This window comes from Rhagoletis zephyria, unplaced genomic scaffold, assembly GCF_001687245.7.
Source record: "Rhagoletis zephyria isolate East Lansing unplaced genomic scaffold, Rhagoletis_zephyria_1.1 Rzeph_scaffold_00033, whole genome shotgun sequence".
Classification (NCBI taxonomy): Eukaryota; Metazoa; Arthropoda; class Insecta; order Diptera; family Tephritidae; genus Rhagoletis; species Rhagoletis zephyria.
In genome coordinates, this window is record NW_016157117.1 from 364,233 (window position 1) to 385,280 (window position 21,048).

General features: G+C 33.5%; 1 protein-coding gene across 2 annotated transcripts in view; it reads right to left on the bottom strand.

Annotated features, from left to right (window-relative positions):
• meng (serine/threonine-protein kinase meng-po) overlaps nt 1–20,106 on the bottom strand; it is an 82,135-nt gene extending 62,029 nt beyond the window's left edge. For both annotated transcript variants that reach the window (XR_001847769.1, XM_017618206.1), the window contains exon 1: nt 19,412–20,106. Coding sequence is in view for 1 of the 2 variants with exons in the window: in XM_017618206.1 (XP_017473695.1) it covers nt 19,412–19,424 (13 nt within the window). In the remaining variant the exon portion in view is untranslated. The remainder of the gene's footprint in view (nt 1–19,411) is intronic.
• Nucleotides 20,107–21,048: the final 942 nt, after the last annotated feature.

The window sequence follows — 21,048 nt, forward strand, 5'->3', positions numbered from 1 at the left end:
CTGTTCCTTACCTATATATATAAAAATGGTGTGAAAAATGTATAGTTATTCATCAATTGAGAAAGGTTGGGCCGATTTGGCACAAAATTTTTTTTTTGTTATTCGTAATTGCCAGGGGAAGGAAAATTTTGGGAAAACCCTCCGGGAAAGTCGGGAAATTGGAAAAATTTAAAATTTATTTTTTTGTATGGAATTTTGTGTGCAATTCCTTCTGAATGGCTTTCGAATGGAAAAATAGAAAATTCTAAGTGGAAAACTCGGAAAAATCCGGAAGAACGCGAAAAATTTGATTTTTTTTCGACGAAAGCTTGGAAAATTTCGGATAATTGTGAAATTCATTGGGAGCTTGAATCAATTGGGAACAATTTCTCCTATGTTTCATAACCGATTCGAATGCGTGCTGCTTTTTTGGAAAGGTGTTTAGAACAAAGAGTGCACAAAATTTTAGTTTGTCCGATAGGTGGCGCAAGGGTCGAGCTACGCTAAAAAAAATATGCATTTGGTTCGTTGGTAGCCTTTTGCCTAGATTAGCATATAGGATTCATTTTTCCGTTAAGTGAGCCAGGGAATGATCTATTCGAAAAAGTCTTATTTATGGTCCGATTTGCTTGAAATTTGGCACGTAGATAACTTATTGGCCGGGTTAATATATAGGATATTTTTTCTGATAGGTGGACAAGACACCGCAATTCCAAAAAATCTTATTTATGGTCCGATTTGCTTGAAATTCGGTAACCATATTATAGATATGCGTAGAATAGAATCGAGTCATTGTTTTACAGTTCGAAAGGTGTTTGAAGGCGGTGCAAACATGCGAGTATTGGCTATTTAACAATACTTATTACACAGGCCAAGAAAATAGGGTAAAAGTTGATGCAGCAAACGTTAATACTATTTTTGCCGAATTTTTGTGTGCTGATAACGAATCCGTAAGCATAAGGTTTCCATCAGCTCCAGATTTTAAGAAAAACGAGGTCAATGTGTCAAAAAAATCGCGTTTTTTTCAATATTTGAAAAGCTCTAGCAAAGAAACAAAGGGTGGTAGAACCTTTCACTTAGGCTTTGATTAAAGCTAAAAATCTCGAATAGTATCCCTGCAAGTTCCCGCACCTTTGCTTGATGCTCACTTATAGTCATTTGTTAAACAGGAATAACTGATTTTGGGAAGTTTGAATTCCTACCGCAATTAAGCAAAATTTGATAGAACCCTCCACGTAGGCTTAAATTAAAGCTAGAACTACAGACTACCATCCCTGAAAGTACTATTGCTGCACCTAATGGTGACTAAAATACTCATTTACTTTTGATCGTCAAAAATGGTGTAAAAATCAGTGTTAGCTGTTCAATAAATGACTATAGATAACCTTGGGGTCAAGGAGCAGCAATGGTATTTTCAAGGATTAAAGTCAGAAGTACAAGCCTTACTTTAAGTCCAAATGGAAGGTTCTATCATCATTTGTTTCATTGCTAGAGCTTCTCAAATATTGCAAAAAACGCGATTTTGTTGACACTCTCACCACATTTTTCTCAAAATCTGCAGCTGATGGAAACTTTATACTTATGTATTCTTAATCAGAACAAAAAAGCCTATCAAAACCAGCTTCAACATTTGACGCATCAAAATCGGTGTTGCCCTGTGTTACCTACACTAATTATATAAAGAGAAGTTCCTTCTTTCTATAAGAAGTGATCTCGCGAACAGCTGTACCGATTTTTTGAAATTTTGGACACCTACTGCAGACTTTCGATATATTAAGGGAGCGTGGCATCACCCATACATATCGAATTTTTCATACCGTATATCTCTGAAAGTATTTGTGGTAGTGCCCTGAAAATTGGTATAGAAATTTTTGGGCTACTGGAAAACGGACATGGCGCTTTCCAAACATATTGAAACTTTTACCAATCTGTAAATATATACACCCAGACCACCCAGAAGTGTTTTTTCTTTTTCATAATAAATTTTTTTGCTAATTTTTTATAGAAATATAGTTCATTTTGCATCAAATGGCACCAAATTTTGAGTATGCAGTTTTGTAGTTCACTCAATTTCAGTATCATAAAGTGCAAGTTTTTAATGGCTATAAGATACCGTTGATTTTTGAGAATTTTTTTCGCTGATGATGTTGCGCATTTTCTCCGTATAACTAATGCGTGAGAGTTTTTTTGTATGGGAAAAAATTGCCGAAGAGTGTCAGTATGTAAAATACTTGTTCTGGTGACTTAACTCCTCCTAAACGACCGAAACGATTTTAATTATAATTTTTAGTGGCGCTGGAGCGGAGTTATTGCTACAAATAGTCGATTCGGAGGCGCCAGGGATCAAAGTTAAATTACTCCCGTTAAATCAACCATCATAACCATTGCGGTCCTTGCTTACGGTGACTAACCAAAATGTGGACCTATTATACTCTCCAGTTTAGAAATTGCCACCAACTATACTATACAGATTCAAGGACGATTCACTATCGGGCCGCAAGGACTTCTTCCCGGTACGCGCTTTCGTCAGGTTATTTAAGACGACAATGGAGGATATGCCTTCTGTCGACCACAAAACCAAACGTGAACGTGAATTGCTGGCGAAAACGTTGGACCAAATGTTCCAATAAAAAAATTAATTTTGGGCCGGACGAAGTTCGCCGGGTCTGCTAGTTAAAATATACATATATTAAGCTTATTAAAACTTAAAAGTGCATGAAAAACAACAAAGCCTGACAGTGTTTAATATCGAAGTAATTAGAATATATTTTTTAATCAAAGAATGGGGTACTTTATTTTGTTGGAAATTTTTAAAACACACTTTCGTTAATTACTTGGTCATACCTATGACCTATACTGGGCTGCTGAAGGCCTATGGCTTTTACCCCAACCAAATTGCCAAGCCCAATTTAATAGGCAGCATTTAAAAACGCTTACTTAATTCTTTGTTCTCGTTGTTAGCTGCATTAAGATCCTGAGAGTAATTATTACTTTTATGCCGAAACATGCGACTTTTTAGCAAAATGGTGAAATATACTACACACATATTTTCTATAAAAATAAATTTTAAATACGCCTCAAACAAGTGCTAATAAAACTAACACAATAATAAGTAAATACGTTACACCTCACCTTTCAGCCGCTTCATGTAAGCCAAAGTCTTTCCAATATTTTTCATTAATATCCACTGCATTTCGCTCTTTATTTTGTGATACCAAATCACACGTNAAAAAAAAAAAAAAAAAAAAAAAAAAAAAAAACGATGTAAATTTTTAATAGCACTTTTATTTGCGCGCACTATATTATTTCTCCAACGCAAGTGTCTCTGCACGGATATTTACAACGCCGCGAACGCCGTAAACCAGTCAAATGAATAAACCACACGTACACACACGAAAATTAGCCGATTCAACGTGAAATATGCGCTTAATAAAGGAAATTTTAATGCCGCTTTTAATAAATGGTACGTTACAAGATTCGCTAATGCATAAATTTACTTGCAAGTGTTAGAAAAACGTGTGTTATTTATGTGTATGTATAGGTTTGTATGTGCGTGCGTAAGCGGAAAACAGGAATAAACAACACAGCACAGCACAGCACAGCGCAAAGACAACCGTTGTCAAATCAAGAAAAAGTGATGGTCAAATAGTCGTTGCAATCAACAGCCAGCCGTGCAACAGGAGTAGTCAGTCACATGTACGCGCCTGTGAACAGCGAAGCAACAATCACGCACCCACGCACGTACGCAACTACTTGAGGCTGTGATGTGACACCACACCACAGAGTCACACCATAAAGACCACACGCGATTTGCAACGCAACATTTGCCTTTGAATGAAATTAAATTGCTGATTGTATACGTACTGGAAAGTTTGAAAATTACAAACCAACTAGAGAAAAAAAAATAAAAAATATTGCAAATGAATTACACGGCACTAAAAAGAAGCGTTAAGGATCAGAGATTGACACGAGCAAGCAAATCTCCGTAGCGCTCACTACTGCAACGCAAGCACTTTCGATGAGAACTGTGCCGAGGATAATCAGCAGATTGTGTCGTAGGCAAATGCCAATATAATAGCAAGGAAGTGTGCCACATACATATACATCCATTTATACACGTACAATTGCCTACCTACATATGTATATATGTAGCTACGTAAGAGTTTAAACATGCCCACATACATACATCCATATACGCTATAAATACGAATGCCATATGCACGTGAAGTGGGTAGTGTGAAGAAAAAATAATATAAGAGTAAGAGTAAAGGAGCACAAAGGTAGCGCCGACAGGATATGAAAACTACTACAATGTCAACAGCAGCAGCACCAGCAGCTCAATGATAACACTGTGCAACAAAATAAGATCATTAAAAAAGAATACGAATGCGGTTTGGCCATTATGAAAGAGGTAGAGCTCGAGAATATTGAACCACCTGCCGTTTTGTCCCTTAACGTCACAATTTTTATTATTTTTTTTTTTACAGTGCATTGAATTGGTCCTAATGCGGTCTCAAGTTGATCTAAATTATTTGAAAAATCTCGTATAAAACTACATTTACCATTAATACGGGTCTACAGTGAGTGAAATTTAATGGCGCATATTTTTGTGAAACATTTTAACCCTCTATTTCTCACCCGTGTGGGTCGTTTTGACCCTTGTTTGAGTCAAATCTTGTAGTAGTTGTAATTGTCCCCCTTCCTGCATTTCAATTTTCTCACGCACTTTTAGATCTGAGGGCACTATAAATATTTATATCCAATATGGCCGCCACCACAAAATGAAGGATTACATATGTTTTCAAAAACCTCTCAATATGGGTATCAAATGAAAGTACACTATGAAAAATATTCAAAAACAATATGGCCGCCCCCACAAAATGGCGGATTTGACAAGTAAAAAAATTTTGATGATTAGATACGAAACGGCAGGTGGTCCAACATTCTAGAGCTCTTCCTAGAGATGGCACAATCGATGGTATCGATACTTCCAATTTATCAGCACTATCGATGAATGGTGGTCACAATCGCGATAGCAACGGAAATCTTTTATCATCGCTTTTTTTATTCCGTTATTCGATGTGAGTTGCAATTCCTACTTCAAGAGTTCTATAATCAGCCTTATCGTGAGATTCAGCCGCAAAAAAAGTTTTCGCTCGACTTTTTTTTCATCCACCCGTAGTGAATACACGGAAGCGAAAAGTGAACGATTTCGGGCGAAAATTAAACTCATAAGGCTGAATTATTTGTGCGATAGTGTATGTACAAAGTATGTTCGACATTTTTTTTTAATGAAGAAAACGAGCAACACCTTCAACAAAAAAAAACAAATGCCAAAAATCAATGGTAGGCCCTGGCTACTTCAAACCTGCTCTTTTAACTATAGCACAGTGTAATCAACAATCCAAACAACAAAAGGTAATCCAAAATAGAGGCAAAGCAGCAGCAAGCAGCACATGAAATCTGACAGCTAACACCAAAGCGGGCGCAGGCGGTTGTTGTTGAGGCCAACGTCAACGTCAGCGTTAGCGCTGGCATCGGCGCCTATGTCGCGGAATGACGAAAATACTATATACGTATGTAAACGGGAGCAGTCATTCGTTTGGAAACGAACGAATTTCCATTGACGTCATCACTGTGATGATGACACAAAACCATTAAAAAAACACACACACACACACAAACGAAACAATTTAACACACGCACACACCCACTTTCCTATTAGCGTGTGTATGTATGTGTGTGTAAATGAGATTTGTTGTAGATAAGGCATTGATTGTTGTTGTTCATAGCAAAATGTTCGGTTGTCCTTTTTGCGCCTCAACGATATACGTTGTCCTCGTCGTCGCTACAAAATGTGTGCACGTGTGTTGCGCTTTTGTGTAGTAGGTGCTTGGTGCCAGGCTGTGCTTGTTATGGGCGCACATTGACGTCCTTTTCGCAGGCCGACTACTCTCGCTGCTTTACTTTACTTTTTGCTTGGCTCTTGATTGCCCCCATTGTTGTGTTAAGCATGGAAATTTTGGTATATTTTTGTATGCTGTAGTATTTATAAGGTGTTGGAGCAATAAAACGCCGTTGATGTGATGAACCATGTAGGAAATTTTTCGGCGTTGAGAAATAAGCGTAGCTTCGAGTCGAAACCAGACCCCAATACCCACTTACAAAACTCCCGAGTCTGCAAATTAGGTAGAGGGGCGCTATTACCTAACTACCACAAAACCACAATTCAAATTTATTTTTAATGAAAAACTTGTTTGAAGATTCACAAAGTTCATAAAACCTTTACTCAACTGAAAGATAATTTTAATCATTCGTACCTGACTATCTGAACACGCCCCCTTTCCTTGTCTGATACGACTGACTTTAGCCATTCGAACTAACTGACTGAATTGGACATGCCTGAGACAACAGAACTGGAACTAATTGGTGTTGATGTTTGCCGCAAGGTTTAAGAAATAATTGTCGTCGCAGACTATATTCCTCTGGCCGACCTTGGATACGCCGCAAGGAGTGTGCATTCACCTTTTCTCGCAGTCACCGATGGCCACGACAAACTGAAAGAATTTGAAAGAGAAGACTGTCGGGTTATTGTCTACGCAGACAGCCGTATCAAAACCAATGATTCTTAAACCGACTAACTATAACGATAACTCAATTAGCCCCTGCCAAAAGCTAACAGCTTTCAATCGATCGCTTTTCACTTATCCGTCTGAAAGACTAATTATGTAGTTGGAGTTGATCTTAAACACGAAACTCGGCTTTATCTTCTGCTTATATACCTTCACAGACGTTGATAAGTTAGGAATGTTTATCCTAACTCTTGGCATAGCTTTATTGGTAAAATGTAGGGCCTTCCGTTTATAGAATCTTACTTGAATAGGGTTCTGCTCACACAATTCACTTAAGAAAACATTGGTAACTGAACCGCTGAAGATCGCTTTCCAACGGCTGCCTTTGCAGGAAATCGGTGAAAATGTCACAGTACGTCTAACTGAATCTACGCTAAATGGGTCGTTCTTAAAAAACATGACCAATTGGTGTCCCCAGACTTTACTATTTTATATTTTGTTTCTTCAAAAAGAAAATATAAAAATATCTGCATTTTTATAAATTATTATCGATTCTACGTAACTATATTATAAAAAAAAAAAATAATTAATTATCTGAAAATAACTTAAAAAATATTTTCAATGTCAAAGGTTTAGCAAAAACCTGTGTCCCGAGCCAATTTATAAAAATTTAATAGTTATTTTCAGTTGAAATAAAATTGAAAAAAAATAATATTTACAATTTTTGTTATTCAGTTTGTGTATATTAATACCATTATAGAAAGGAATGATGAAAAATAATTTTTTTGTATAATTTTTATGAAGAAAATTTGTGTCCCCAGGTTTTGGTCCCCTCTGTTACGTCCACTCATTTTATTGAAAAATGTTTGTTAAACGTTATGACGCGTATATTTCTCTTATGCTTCTCCATCATAACTTAGCTAAAATCAACAAAATGTGTTTTGAACTGTTCAGTCTTGTTTAGTGCGTTGTTGAGTAAGGAACCCAATTGTATGCCGGGTACGTACCCTTATTCAGTGTCAACTCTGTTACTGTTGAAAAACGGTGAGTAAAGTGATTTTTTATTTATTTTATAATTTTTTTATAAATATTTTATGTACATTAATTAAGTGGACAAATAAATTCTCCAAAATTCGAATAAAAAGCTAAAATATGGTATTTTTGAGTTAATTTGTCCCCTCTGTTACCGGTCCACTCTGTGACTTATTAACTCCAAAAACTCCAAAAATTAAAAAAAATACTGCTGGTTATGGATTCCTATTGTTGATACCATCCGTAACCACATGAGGCCAATTATAAACATATTTGGCCAACTTAATTTTTAAAAATTACAAAATTCAGAATGGTCATGTTTTTTAAGAACGACCCAAATATCGTAACCGTTTATATTACGGCCTCAACTATCGCAGCGCGGAAATATTAGTTTAACGGTAATGGATTCTCTTATGACACAGTCCCCAGGCAATAAAGAGGAATCATTTCCCCTCATTCATATCTCCATATTATCTTGATACAGGTGGCTGGATGACCAATTGGGAGGCTTTCTGATTACTGTAGTGTTTTTTTCGGGCGGAGGTAGCTTTCAGTTCAATTTAGCAAGTTCTGAACGAAAACCTTTTTAACCAAAGTTGAAAGCTCCAATTTTAAACTGACGAACGATCCACAATATAAACTACTTCGTAGATCAGGCAATAAGAAAACTCCGATTCTAATAGGAGCCTCATCCAGCCCCTTCTGATAGAAATTTCCGATGGATCTAAGCTGGACAAAGGAGTCGGCTCGGGTACGTACTCCAAGGACGTCCAAATAAGGCAATCATACCACTTCCCTGATAACTGCAGTGTTTTTCAGGCGGAGATATTAGCCATAGAGAAGGCGGCTTGTCTCATACGAGTTAGTAAGTGTATGTCAGAGAACGTCACTTTATTCGTTGACAGTCAGGCGGAATTGAAAACATTAGACTCCAGGGTGGAAAAGTCGTAAGCAATTCGGAAATGTCCCATTATTCATTGAGTCACGTCTAAACCTCCATCTTCTAAATTCCTAGACTTAGCAATATACGCACCTTTCTAACCTAATATTACGTAACGCCACTAATTTTTCAAGATACACAGGCTTAATCATCTCATTTTTTTTTACTTAGCAGCCTGAGGGCAAAGACGAACAACAGTGCAGTAGTAACTAAATTCACTTGTACGAAAGTTATCATATTTTCTACCTGAAGCTTTTGAACTGAAAATATTGCCCTAAGATCGATCGTATTTAAGCCTATAGAGGATATCATTACTATAGTGGCAGTTAGTTAGTTTAGGCAATATTTTACGCTGCTCGCTTGATTAGGGTATGGGCATACATATATTTAGCTACATATGAATATTTATATATGTATGTATGTGCACATGCTCATTTATTAATATAGAATATTTACGCATATGCAGGGGCGCACCCAGGAATATATTTTAGGGGGGGTTATATATTTCTGAAGATATATCACCGGAAAATACTGAAAATTTTCTTCAGATAATACGCTCTTTAAAATATATTTATGCAAGTTTTATGTACAGTATGTAATAAATAAATAAGCGTTTTAAAATTCCTAAACTGCACTTTACTTACATAAGATTAACAGAACTCAAACACTTTTAACCGACTTTAAAAAAAGGGGAGGTTATCAATTCGCCGGAATACGTAACTTTGGACCACGTGAACCGATTTCAATAATAATTTTTTTGTAGAAAGATGGTACCTCAAGGTTCGGCCCGTAATTTGGTTTAGAGATCCGATGATTGGATCATGAAGAAATTAACGGTACCCCTAAATTTGAATATAAGAATTGAAGTCGGTTGTGTTCTTTCCTTAAAAACTACTTTTTTTAATAAAAAGTTCTATAAACTCAAGATGCGCTCAACTTTCAAAAGTACCTAATAAAAAATATTAAAAAAGACTCAGTAAAAATAAATTTATTGATTCCATGAATTTTTGCTCTTTTATGTTCCTTTTTTCGATTTCTGGTTTTTGGCTTTCGATAAAAATGGTGATTTTTCACGATTTCTAAATTTTTTTAATATTTCGAATACCGAAAAAATTAACTGAACTCTCAAGAAAAATTCATATAAAACGATGGACGAGAAATGGAAAAGAAATTTTCTACCAAAATTTCTAAAATCAGTTTGCAGCTCTCAAGAAAAAATGCTCGTATATTCATTTCCTCATGAAATTGACAGCAAAAGCAAAGCGCTTTTTCAAGCAACAGAAATTATAATAAATATTTCTTATAATTTCCTTGAGAGCTGGATTCTTAGCTTTAAGATACAGTTTGTATTTGAGGTTATTAGCTTTAGGGGGGGTTTGAACCCCAAAACCCACCCCTTGTGTGCGCTAATGCGCATATGTATATATGTACATACATATGTATGTATGTAAATACATATGTAGATATGTGGGCAACGTGAATATTAAGGCTCACGTATAATAAACATCTAATTGTGTGACTGCATACATATGTATGTATGTGGGAGTCATTTCGGTAGGATATTTTTTACGTTAGTGCGTCATTACACGAAGCGTATATACTTACTTTAAAAAGTGATCTACAGGATAATAAAAATTAAAGAAAGCTATGTAAATTAAAATAGAAGCTTGACATAAACATCTGTTACGTGCGTGGGCGCAAGCATATCCAGTTTATTTTTTAGTGTTCCTATGGTGTTGCTAAGAAAAATAATCGCATGCGTTTTCAATTCAATGCCACTTATGCCAATCAAGATTTGGCTTAAGCACGTGGGTGGGCTTTGAATCAATTTCAAATTTAAAGGATTTTCCATTACGTAATAATCTTTAGAAGATATTCCACAAGAATCTCAAACATTTTTTATATTCACGCAAATCACAAATATAAAATGGGATAAATATTAGCAAGTTTTGGGTGTTTTTATTCTTATTTTTTTTTTTATGAAAGTATTGCCAAATATTTATATCCGACATTTTTTTATTTGAGTTTTTCGTGAAAAAAAGTGTTTTTAAGTATTTTTTTGCAAAAAAACACCTTAGATAACAAAACAGTTTAAGCTTAAAAAATTTGCATAAAAATATTTTAAAAACAATTCAACGGAAGCACAACAATGAGATTTTTGATGCTGTTTTTGAACTTCTTTCAAAGGCTGGCTTAAGGAAAACTTCAATAACACGGCTTAAACTGTACCGATTAATACTTATGAGGTATCATTGGAAAGGAATTTTCTCACCCTTTATATTTATTTGCAAATACGCTCCTTCAAAGGATGAAAGAGAAAGGTAAGAAAAACGAGCCTCATTCCATATTGAATTAGGACGTGTTGGTATTTGATAAAGAAAAAATTGGGACTTGAATGATTTTTTTTTTTAAGAAATAAAAATGGTGAGAAAACACATTTCCACTGATACCTCACAAGTCTATGTCGGTTAAGTTTTGGCCCAGTTATTCAAAATTTTCTTAAACAAATCCTTAAAAAAAAAGTTAAAAAAAAGCATCAAAAATCCCATTATTATGATTCCGTTGAAAAGATGTTTGAATATTTTTATGTAGATTTTTAAAGCTTAAACTGTTTTGTCATATGAGTGGATTTTTTCAAAAAGTTCTTTAAGAAACTATTTTTATTCATAAAAAACTCCATTTTTGGAGGTATTTTCAAATCGGTCCAGCTCGCTTAAATCTTAATATTTTACCGAAATATTTTGGTGGACGTCTTAAAATATAAAAAAATTTTGTAATGCCGGCGGAAAAACCGCAACTTTTTTTGGTAATGCAGTCTAAGGTGCATACATATGTGATTTTTGTTAAGTAATAAGGTATACTTTCACAAAAAAAAAAATCAAACAAACAAAATAAAAAAAATGGCCAAAACTTGCTAAAATTTATATTTGGATCAATGTACATATATTATATATGGAAAATTCCATGTCAACCAAACCACATTATGACTGCGATCGAAAATTGGTTTCTAAACTATATTTTGGCTTGAAATTTTCCATACACATAAATAGTGCATACATAGTACATACATATATGGCTAGCTTAGTGTGAAAAGTTTCTAAGTCCATTTTAACACTTTATACAGGAGCGGAGAAAACTTCTTATATCCATTTCCTTCAAGTATTTCGCAAAACATTGAATACAACATTTTTCGTATTTGAAGCAAAGCGAAACTCCATACGAATCAAATGGTTTCGTTCTTTATTAAAATATTTCGTATTATTTTGGCCTTATCGATCGAACTTTCGGTGCATCTTTCGGACTTGGCAAATTTGCCTTTCATAAAAAATAAACAAGAAAAAATAAAACAAGTATCATGAAGTCTCCAAACACGTAAATCTTTAATATTTGAGTAAAAAAAAAAATATTTCTCGGAGCTTTGAGAGAAATGTTAGTTTTTTTGATTTTTCGTCATTCCTCATCCTCTCCTCTATCGACCCCGCTTTTTATATATTTATATATATTCATTGATACTAAAATTGATGTCGTTATCGATTTGTAGCTACCGATAAATTTATCGATGTCAATGTCGGAATTTTTACTTTATCGCATTCAATATATTTATCGATATACAAGTTGGTATTCGTTAAGTTTCGAAATACTTATCGACACCGCTTTTAACATAATCAAGAATGGCATCCATTGATAACGTTACCGATATAATTATCGAAATGCATACATATTTACCGATTTGTATAAATTTATAGCTGCCGATAGATTTATCGATACCATTGGTGCCAACATTGTTAGTTTACCGATTTTAATATATTTATCGATGCCCTAAGAGATATTTTTCAAGTTTTTATGTATGTACATTAGGGTGGTCCGAAAACAGTAAAGTCGGAATTGTATTGCTCTCACCCCCTAGGATTGTTCTATATCGAAAAAGTACAAATACCCTTTTTTTATTCAGAAATCAAAAAAAAATTTAGAGATCGCTCAAAGCGCTCAAAGTTTTCCATGTATAATTTTTATATAGAGAAAAAAAACCTTTTCGTAGAATGAGCGTGGATAATTCACACCGTTATCGATATGAGCATTGAAATACGTATGCCTATTTCGATATACAGACATTTTTAGTTATCAATAAATTTATCGATAAAAATTTCCACAAATAACTTTAAGCTATTCATATTGATATTCATATTTGTACTCATATTCATATTCGTTTACGCACTTGCGCGCAGAACATGGATCGTATGAATTGCTCTGTGAGTCTTCTTTTTCTTCTTCTTATTTGGTACTATAACCGTTTCTCTAATTGCCTCTCGTGTCTTTTATCTTACGTAGTACATACTGTAAGTTCATAGTCGTTGAAGGATTTTAATAATGTTAGGAGGACCCACAACAACAATTTCTAACTTTCCGAAGCCGATTTTTTTTCATTTATGAAAATCAAACCTTGACATTTTGTTACACATCCTCTCAGAAATTTGTTCCTTAACCAATGATTATTCCACTAAGTCGCAGAGAAAAAAATATGTGTATATAACACAATTATGAGTATTCATATAACAGAACTAGGGCTGTGCGATTAATTGATTACTCAAAATTTTAATTAATCATAAAGTAAATAACTCAGTTATTCGATTAATTAGAAATTATGATTACTCAAAAGTTCAGTTACTCGAGTAATCAAGATTTTTGATTAACCAAAAACAAAAATATTTGAGTAATTTGCTTTATGATTAATCAACATTTCGAGTAAAATGAGTAATCAACATTTCAACTCTTTACATATGTATAAAGGAGTTAAAGTGCCTTGATACTTTGAAAACAGCGTTTCTGTTTTCAAAAATTAAAACGAAAATTTTTTTTCATATACAGAATGTAAAAAAGAAAATAAGCATTTTCCAAAGCAAACACTTTTAACGAGTAAAATTATTTTTTTTGAGTTATCATATTTCAAGTAACTCATCGTTTTGAGTGATCAAAATCTTGATTACTCGAGTAATTGATTAACCGAATAATTGATTAACCAACTTGCTCGAGTAATCCAATAATCGCACAGCCCTAAACAGAACGATATTCTCTAATATAACAATGATGCAATGTTTTAATATACATACAATGGATTTGCATACATATATACGTAAGTATATACGTGTAGATTTGCATACATAAATGCGGCGACGTAAATCACAGCATGGAATATGACAAGAACTGCAGCTGTCACCTTCAAATACTCATAATTTTAACTATAGTGACAACGCGCAATATATTATATATTAGTTATATCAATATGTACTAACATACACATGTATGTAAGTGGCTTTGAATACATCCACTTAAACATTTGTAATATTTGTAGGAACAAACGTCAGATAGCGCTACACCTACTACCCCCCACCTGCAACGCTACAGCCGCGCCACGCTGTTATTCATGTATATATTTTATTTGAATTTCTATTTTATTTATTAGTTCTCAATCAATATGAGTGTATGACTTAGCAGCGCGCTAAAAATAACTCAGAAAGGAAATAAGCAAGAAAATGTCCTGTCGCCCGGGCGCTGTTGGTAATATAGACAATGTCAACGGCTCCCGTAGAGCCACCTCGTCGTTGTTTTTTATGTACTTGTACATATATAGTATGTGCATTAGGGCGGGTAAATTTTTTTGACTATGCGCTATGGGTTTGAAACCTACTTTTTTATTTAAAGTGGCGTTTTTATTTTTTCTCTCTGACGTCAGGATTTATTTTAAAGGACTTTGTTATTTCAAAGATATCATTAATTCCAAAAATTATTTAAAAAATTCAATGCAATGTAGAATATAAATATGGGTACCAAAAGCAAGAGAAAATTTCTTTAGAATTTAAAAAAAATTAAATTTTTTGGATTCACAAGGACGAATAGGTAATTTTTTAAGCTGATAAAAATAGAAGGACGAAATTCGAGCATCTTATCGAGTTTATATAAGTCTTTAACATACAAATTTTTCAAATATTGCGAAATTTCAAGGATACAATTTTAAAAGGACATTTTCAATACTTACCAGTCCCTTTTCACCAAAAAATGGAATCTGTTTCAGTTCTACATGATTTTCTCTTTAATTGTATGCCCAGCACATTTCTCGGAATTTTTTAAATCATTTTTGAATTACTGACGTCACAGTGAAAAACTAATAACGCAATTTTACTATATTTGGCCCATAGTTTGATTATTGTGATATTTGATTGTATTAAGTGAATCCCGGGATTTTTGAGGCCTTAAAAAGGCCGGGATTAACATTCCATCCATTCTACGTGTGATTCTAAGCAAATTTGCCGAAGAAGCCATGGGTCTAAAATCAATTTGAAGTTTGTCAAATTGCAAAACTTGGGTTCCGAAGAAAATTTGAAATTTTTCATTGTTGCGGCCTCTAGAGGAAGAAAAAGTTTAGTGCAGACGCTTTAGCAAAATGCTAAGAATCCTCTTTTCGCAATTTGGCAGACTCAAAATTGGTTTTAGATCCATGGTTTTTTTAGAAAATTTGCTTAGAATTACACGTAGAATCCTCCTCTCCAAAAAATATATACACGCCCTAATATATATGCAAGTGTATGTACATATGTAAGTAGGCACATTGTGCTTATGTATGTATGCAATGTGTCTACTATATATGCAGCCATCCATGTGTGAGACTTTGTGTTTGTTTTTGTTCATTTCTTAGTAATCCTACTGCATCAAATAATCACAAATGATTACATTTATTTTCGTAGTTGCTTTGCCGTCCATTTATTTCGAGGTTCAGCAACAGCAGCAGCAGCAGCAGCTACTGCAACTGTATCGTTCACAATTACCATCATTATCCTAGAAAGCTGTTGGAGTGACGACGTTGTAGGTATTTTTATGCTCGACTCGTGTCATTGCAGAACAAATGAGGGTATATCAAAATGATTTCGATGCTATACATATATGTAGATATGTATACTTGTGCATATGTGTGTATGTTAATGCACCGACAAATATAATATTTATGTTGATTTGTAAAATAATATGGTTGATGGCGTGTCTTGCTTAACTGAAGTTACTAATTTACTGTGAGCGATATTTTTAGCAAAGAAAAAGTTAAAATTGGTAAAAGAAAGAGACCATATTATAAAAGGTAAAGTTATATTTGACATTTTAAACTTGCAGCCGGAATCGATATTTCAAACAAAAAAACCATAGTATCAGAGATAGCCCAGTCAATCTGGCATTTTCGCACCAAAAAAAATTAACGGCCCTAGAAAAAAAAATGTACGAACATTTTTCTGACACTTGGGTAAAGCCTTTGAATTAAATGGGAAGGAGATTAATTCGAAGTCTATTCAAAAAAACTAACGGCTCTAGAAAAAAAAACTATTAATACTCCAAATATTCAAAAAGTACCGTCGAGGGGGACCGGATTGTTACAAAAAAAAAACTAATAAAAACTAATAACTTTTCCAAGACCAACGCCAAGCACATTGACTGCATCAATTCAACTCTATGAATCAAAAAGAAAAAAATGTTAGATTTTAGTCGATGAAATTCTCTACATAACTGCAGTGGGAAGTATTACTAAGGCTGCGGCCAATCACTTTAGCGTAAACGCGTACATGGCGTATGAGTAACATTGGCCATCATCATTCATAAAAACTGAGCTTAAGCTCCGCCTCGATTTTCAGTACAAATTCTTGACCTCACATCAGCAGTTCAAACACTGAGTCTGGGCGTAAGCTCACCTTTTTTGCATGAGGCCCGTTAATGCCGGCTTATATTGCATATATATGTACATATGTTTGGCATAAAACAAGTACTTTTTGGATATGCTATTCAGGACATTTTTCTGAATCGATTCGTATTTTAGAGCAGTTAAATTTTTTGGATAGAGTACGCTAAAAAAGCTATTTTAACGGCATCAATCCCCTTCACATTTAACTCTAAACAAAGTATTCGCTATAGGGCTTTATGTAAGTTTGAGAAAATTTATCGACGACAGCTATGGCAGGAAGCTTTCAATGAGTTCATAAGAATCGAGGGTTTGAAATGCATAGGACTAGTGTCTATTGGTCTGCGCAGGTACCATGAGATGCTGCGAAGATTTTAAGATTGAAATTAAATTGAGGGCAGAATGGTTTCCGGAAGCGATGAGAGGCGTAAAGAGAAGCTGTAGCCAATGCTAAAAGATGCCATAGGAAAAGCTTGATTGTACAGATAGAAAATAAAAATATTTCAGGAATTTTTATTTAGTGTAACAATCAATTCTTACATTTTATATACTAAAAAAAGAGCAAGAATTATAAAAAATAATAAAAATAAATAAATTTATGAGCGAAAACTTGTTACGCGGTTTTTCGCTTAGCGCATGCTTTGTAGCAGAAATTCGCTTCTATCTGCGCTCACAATTTGACATCGTTCGAGCAAAACATATGAAAATATTTAATATGATTTATATGTTGTTATAGCCAGGGTCCATAAGAAAAATTATTATTATTTAAATCAACATTTAATCAATATTTTAAGATTTTTATTTTTTTCGGTTAAAATTAATTATTATTGAGTTTGATCTTTTAGCTCAAAGGTAATATCATTCGATCATAAATACTGATCATTTTATGGTTTTTATTTTTATTTTGTTTTTAGTATTTTTTTTTTTTGGCCAAATAAATCATATTAAACAATTTTTATAACTTTGCATTATAAGTGACCTAAAGCTCAATAAAATTTTTTTATTTTTATTATTAAATTATAAACTATAAATGATTATAAAATAAAAGGCCATACAGACCGAAATTTCGTCCTAAACATGTTGATTCTTTTTATTATGGAGTCGCTACCTCTGAGAATAAGCCTGAAATTACCCTAGTTAGTCTGAGTTATTTGAATAATCATTATTCTTAAGTGCAAAGATAACACTCTCTACAGCAAAAATATTTTTTGGATCCCACTAACCAATTCCTATGTAGAATTTTAATTATTTTTTTTCCATGGATAAGTTTTTGAGATAATTTCAACTTATTGTTATTCAGCTTACAAAAAAAAAATTAAAAAATTCAAACTTGAACAGAGAAAAAATCTTAAAAATAACAGATTCTGTGTAAGTAAGTTTTTTGCATTTGTGTTCACGCCTGTTCTGTTACAAAAAAAAATCAAGCTACTACTTAAACAAGAAACTCGATGAGTCGAATGAGTGGTCAAATGAAAATTCGCAAACGCTTTTTGTATGAAAAGTTAGCGGTAAAGAATGTTACTAATACGCCATGTAAACCTCAGTAATCCCCTTCTCTGCTCATATTTCATGCAACAAAATCCTGGTGCATTTTCATTTGATCACTTATTCCTTTCTTGTTTTTATTTGTGGATCAATTTTCTTCATTGGTAGCTTCAATTATTTTTTTTTGTAAAGGAGCAGGCTTTCATACAATATAAAAAACAGTTATTTTTTTATTTTCCCTCTGTTAAAATTTGAATTTTATGGGATGATAAATAAATTTTTCGGCAACTATCTGGCCTATCGAAAAGTTACGTATATGTATACGGTTTATGGAGAATTTCGTTAGCATTCAATTGCCGTATCTCATATTCGTAAGATATGCGCGATTAAGTGGAACCGCTTTTTTAAAGCAGAATAACGGTAAATTGGAAATATACGAAAACTTATCCATAGAAAAAAAAAACAAACGGTGAATAAAAAACTACAAAAATGTGTGATCCAGTGTAGTTATTATCTTCGAGAAAAAAATAATAATAAATCATAAACTGATCGTTTTTTTTAAAAAAAAAAAAAAAATCCAGTAAGAATAATTTCTTTTGAACGAAAAAATAGAACTCAAATATAAATTAGTATGAGACCGCCTCCTTTAAAAAAAAAAAATTATAGAAAACGGTTAACGTGGTCGGTTAACACACATTAAAAAAAAAAAATAATATTCCGACGAATTTATAACCGCCTCCTTTTTTTTTGAAGTCGGTTATAAATTTATTAAATACTTTGCTGACTGTTGAATCGCAATAGCTTTCTTTAGCTATGTATTTAGAATAACTAACTGGACTTTAAGATAGCTGAAGACCTTAACCTAAGTAATTAAAAAAATAATCAGTTCCTTTGCTGTAGACTAAAGAAATTGATTCCTAATTATTAATTACTGAGAAATGTAATTGTAATGTAATTGCATTTAGCCAGCTCGAACTATAGGAAAACAAATATCGCTCATTTACCTTAATAATGTCATAACTCCAAAAAGTAAAATTCGAGATGCTTTAAATTTTGAATTTAGGGATATTGTGCTTATAATACATATACGACATTCATATATTGATAGGTGCTCAGTATTTATTTTATTATTTTTTAATTGTAATTATTTTTATTAAAATATAGTTTATTCTTTAACAAAAACCATATAAATCCATGTCTCAATCAAAATCAACAAACTTTGATCAAAATTTCTGGTTTCTAATTACATTTTGTAGCACGCAGTTTTGTAGCCCATTCAATTTTAGCATACTAAGGTGCAAGGTTGGGATTTACTGTTGATTTTTGGGAATTATTTTTTTTCTATTGAAAGTGTTGCTCATTTTCCCCATAGATTAAATATAATCGAACACACTTCGTAAAGAAGAAAATTACTAGCATCGTCAACAAAATAAATTTCCAAAATTTTTTGTTTTAACATTCCACAAAAATTTAAACTGGGACTTATGCGGTTTTTGTTGAAGAAAAAACTATATATTTATACAAAAATAATTAAATTTAACCAGTAATAAAATAAATGGGCAAAACTTGTCAATATGTAAGTGTTATATGGTGCTGATAAGCACTTTACTAGTTATACATACATACATATGTATACTACACGAAATAATTTCAAATAAATATTTTAACACAAAATTCGTCTTCACTTACCAAAAGTGCCCATTTTAGCCGCCACACTGCTCCAGTTTACTTATAAAGCGATAAGATGACTTCAGGTATTGCGAATATGTGCTTGATTGCAGTTGTTGAAAAACTCCTCTCGTACGCTTAGCGGCGGCGATTGGCGTTTTTCGAAATCGCCACACAAACAATTTTTGCGTTGATTTCAGTTGTACGTTAGTCAATTTGGCAACGAACTTGACACTTTCAATAATATGCTGCGGCTTTTAGTAGCAATGAACTTGACAATTATGATATTTCAAAATATGTAGTGTTAAGTAGTGTACGTAGTCCATAAAAGCGGCACAGTGCACGATTGTAATATCTAGTTATTCGTTGGAAATTTGGCACTTTTTGTATAAACAAGTCGTTGTGGGTGTGTATAGTTAGTTGGTTTTAACGTAAGCGCCAATTTTGTTTATATATGTATGTGTATGCAGTGGTATATGTATATTACGAATATATTCGATAGCAAAAGTACAAAAATATTATTTTCACACAAACAAAATTTGTTTTTCCAAAATCACAAAGTTGTTGCCGAAAACATTTATATGCGCAGTTTGTATTGAGTGTTTATTTTTTTGAATTGCAAATATTGTTTCGTTGAAAAAACGTTTTATTTTTCGTTTGAATTAATTTGTGCGGTGTTATCTTACACGTGTTTTGTAGTTGAAGTGTTTTTAAAAATTTATTTATTTCATTATTTTCTTTTACAAAAAATTTAAATTGTTTTGCAATTTGTTTCAAGAATTGAATTTAATTGCATAAAGTCACAAAATTTGTTTTCTTTAAAAAGTCTTCGTTAAATTATATTCTTTTTCGTTTTACCAAAACTCTTTAAAAAACGAAAACACTTTCACTTTATCTGGCACCAATGCTTATCGCTGTCTTAACAACACAATCTTCCAACGGCAAATGTTCAAATTTCGGGAAAATAATATACTTTTATATGCAGTATTTAGTGTGCGCGCTCATATTTTTTATTTTTTGTTTTTTTTGTAGGGAGCGAGAATTCCGTAAATTTCGTATTTAATAGGTGCTTGCTGGCGCTGCTACACGCACGTTATGATATTGTCGCCTCCAAACACATTGATTTTATATGCGCGCTGAAATTTGTTTCACCAAAATCAACAACACCAACAACAAAGAGCCGAGATTGCGCGTCCTCTTGCATGCGAACAGCCACGATGGAATAGCCGAGAGATACCGACACCGGAACGAGAACAGAACATACAAAGGGTACCCGCTGCACGTCGCGCATTCCCGCCGCATAAAACACAACGCCACAAAACAAATAGATATGGAAATGCAACAAAAAGAAAAAGAAAAACAAAGTAGCCGAAAAACCAAAAATCAGCGTCAGCTAGCAAGCGTACGAAATTTTCCAAAGCATGAAACAACCACTACGAGAGCAAAGGATAGTTGGTGAGCGTGTTGCGGAGCGTGTGCGCGGAAGTGAATACTCCAAATTCAAAGCTCAGACAAGCCCAAAGAAAGCTTTTTGTGTTACGCTTGCAACATATGTATGTAGCATAGTTGTCAGAAGGCAGCAGCCATCACAGCAACTGTTGCAAACACAAAGTGCCATTTGGGTGTACGGGGCGTATGATGAACATTAATGACTGGTG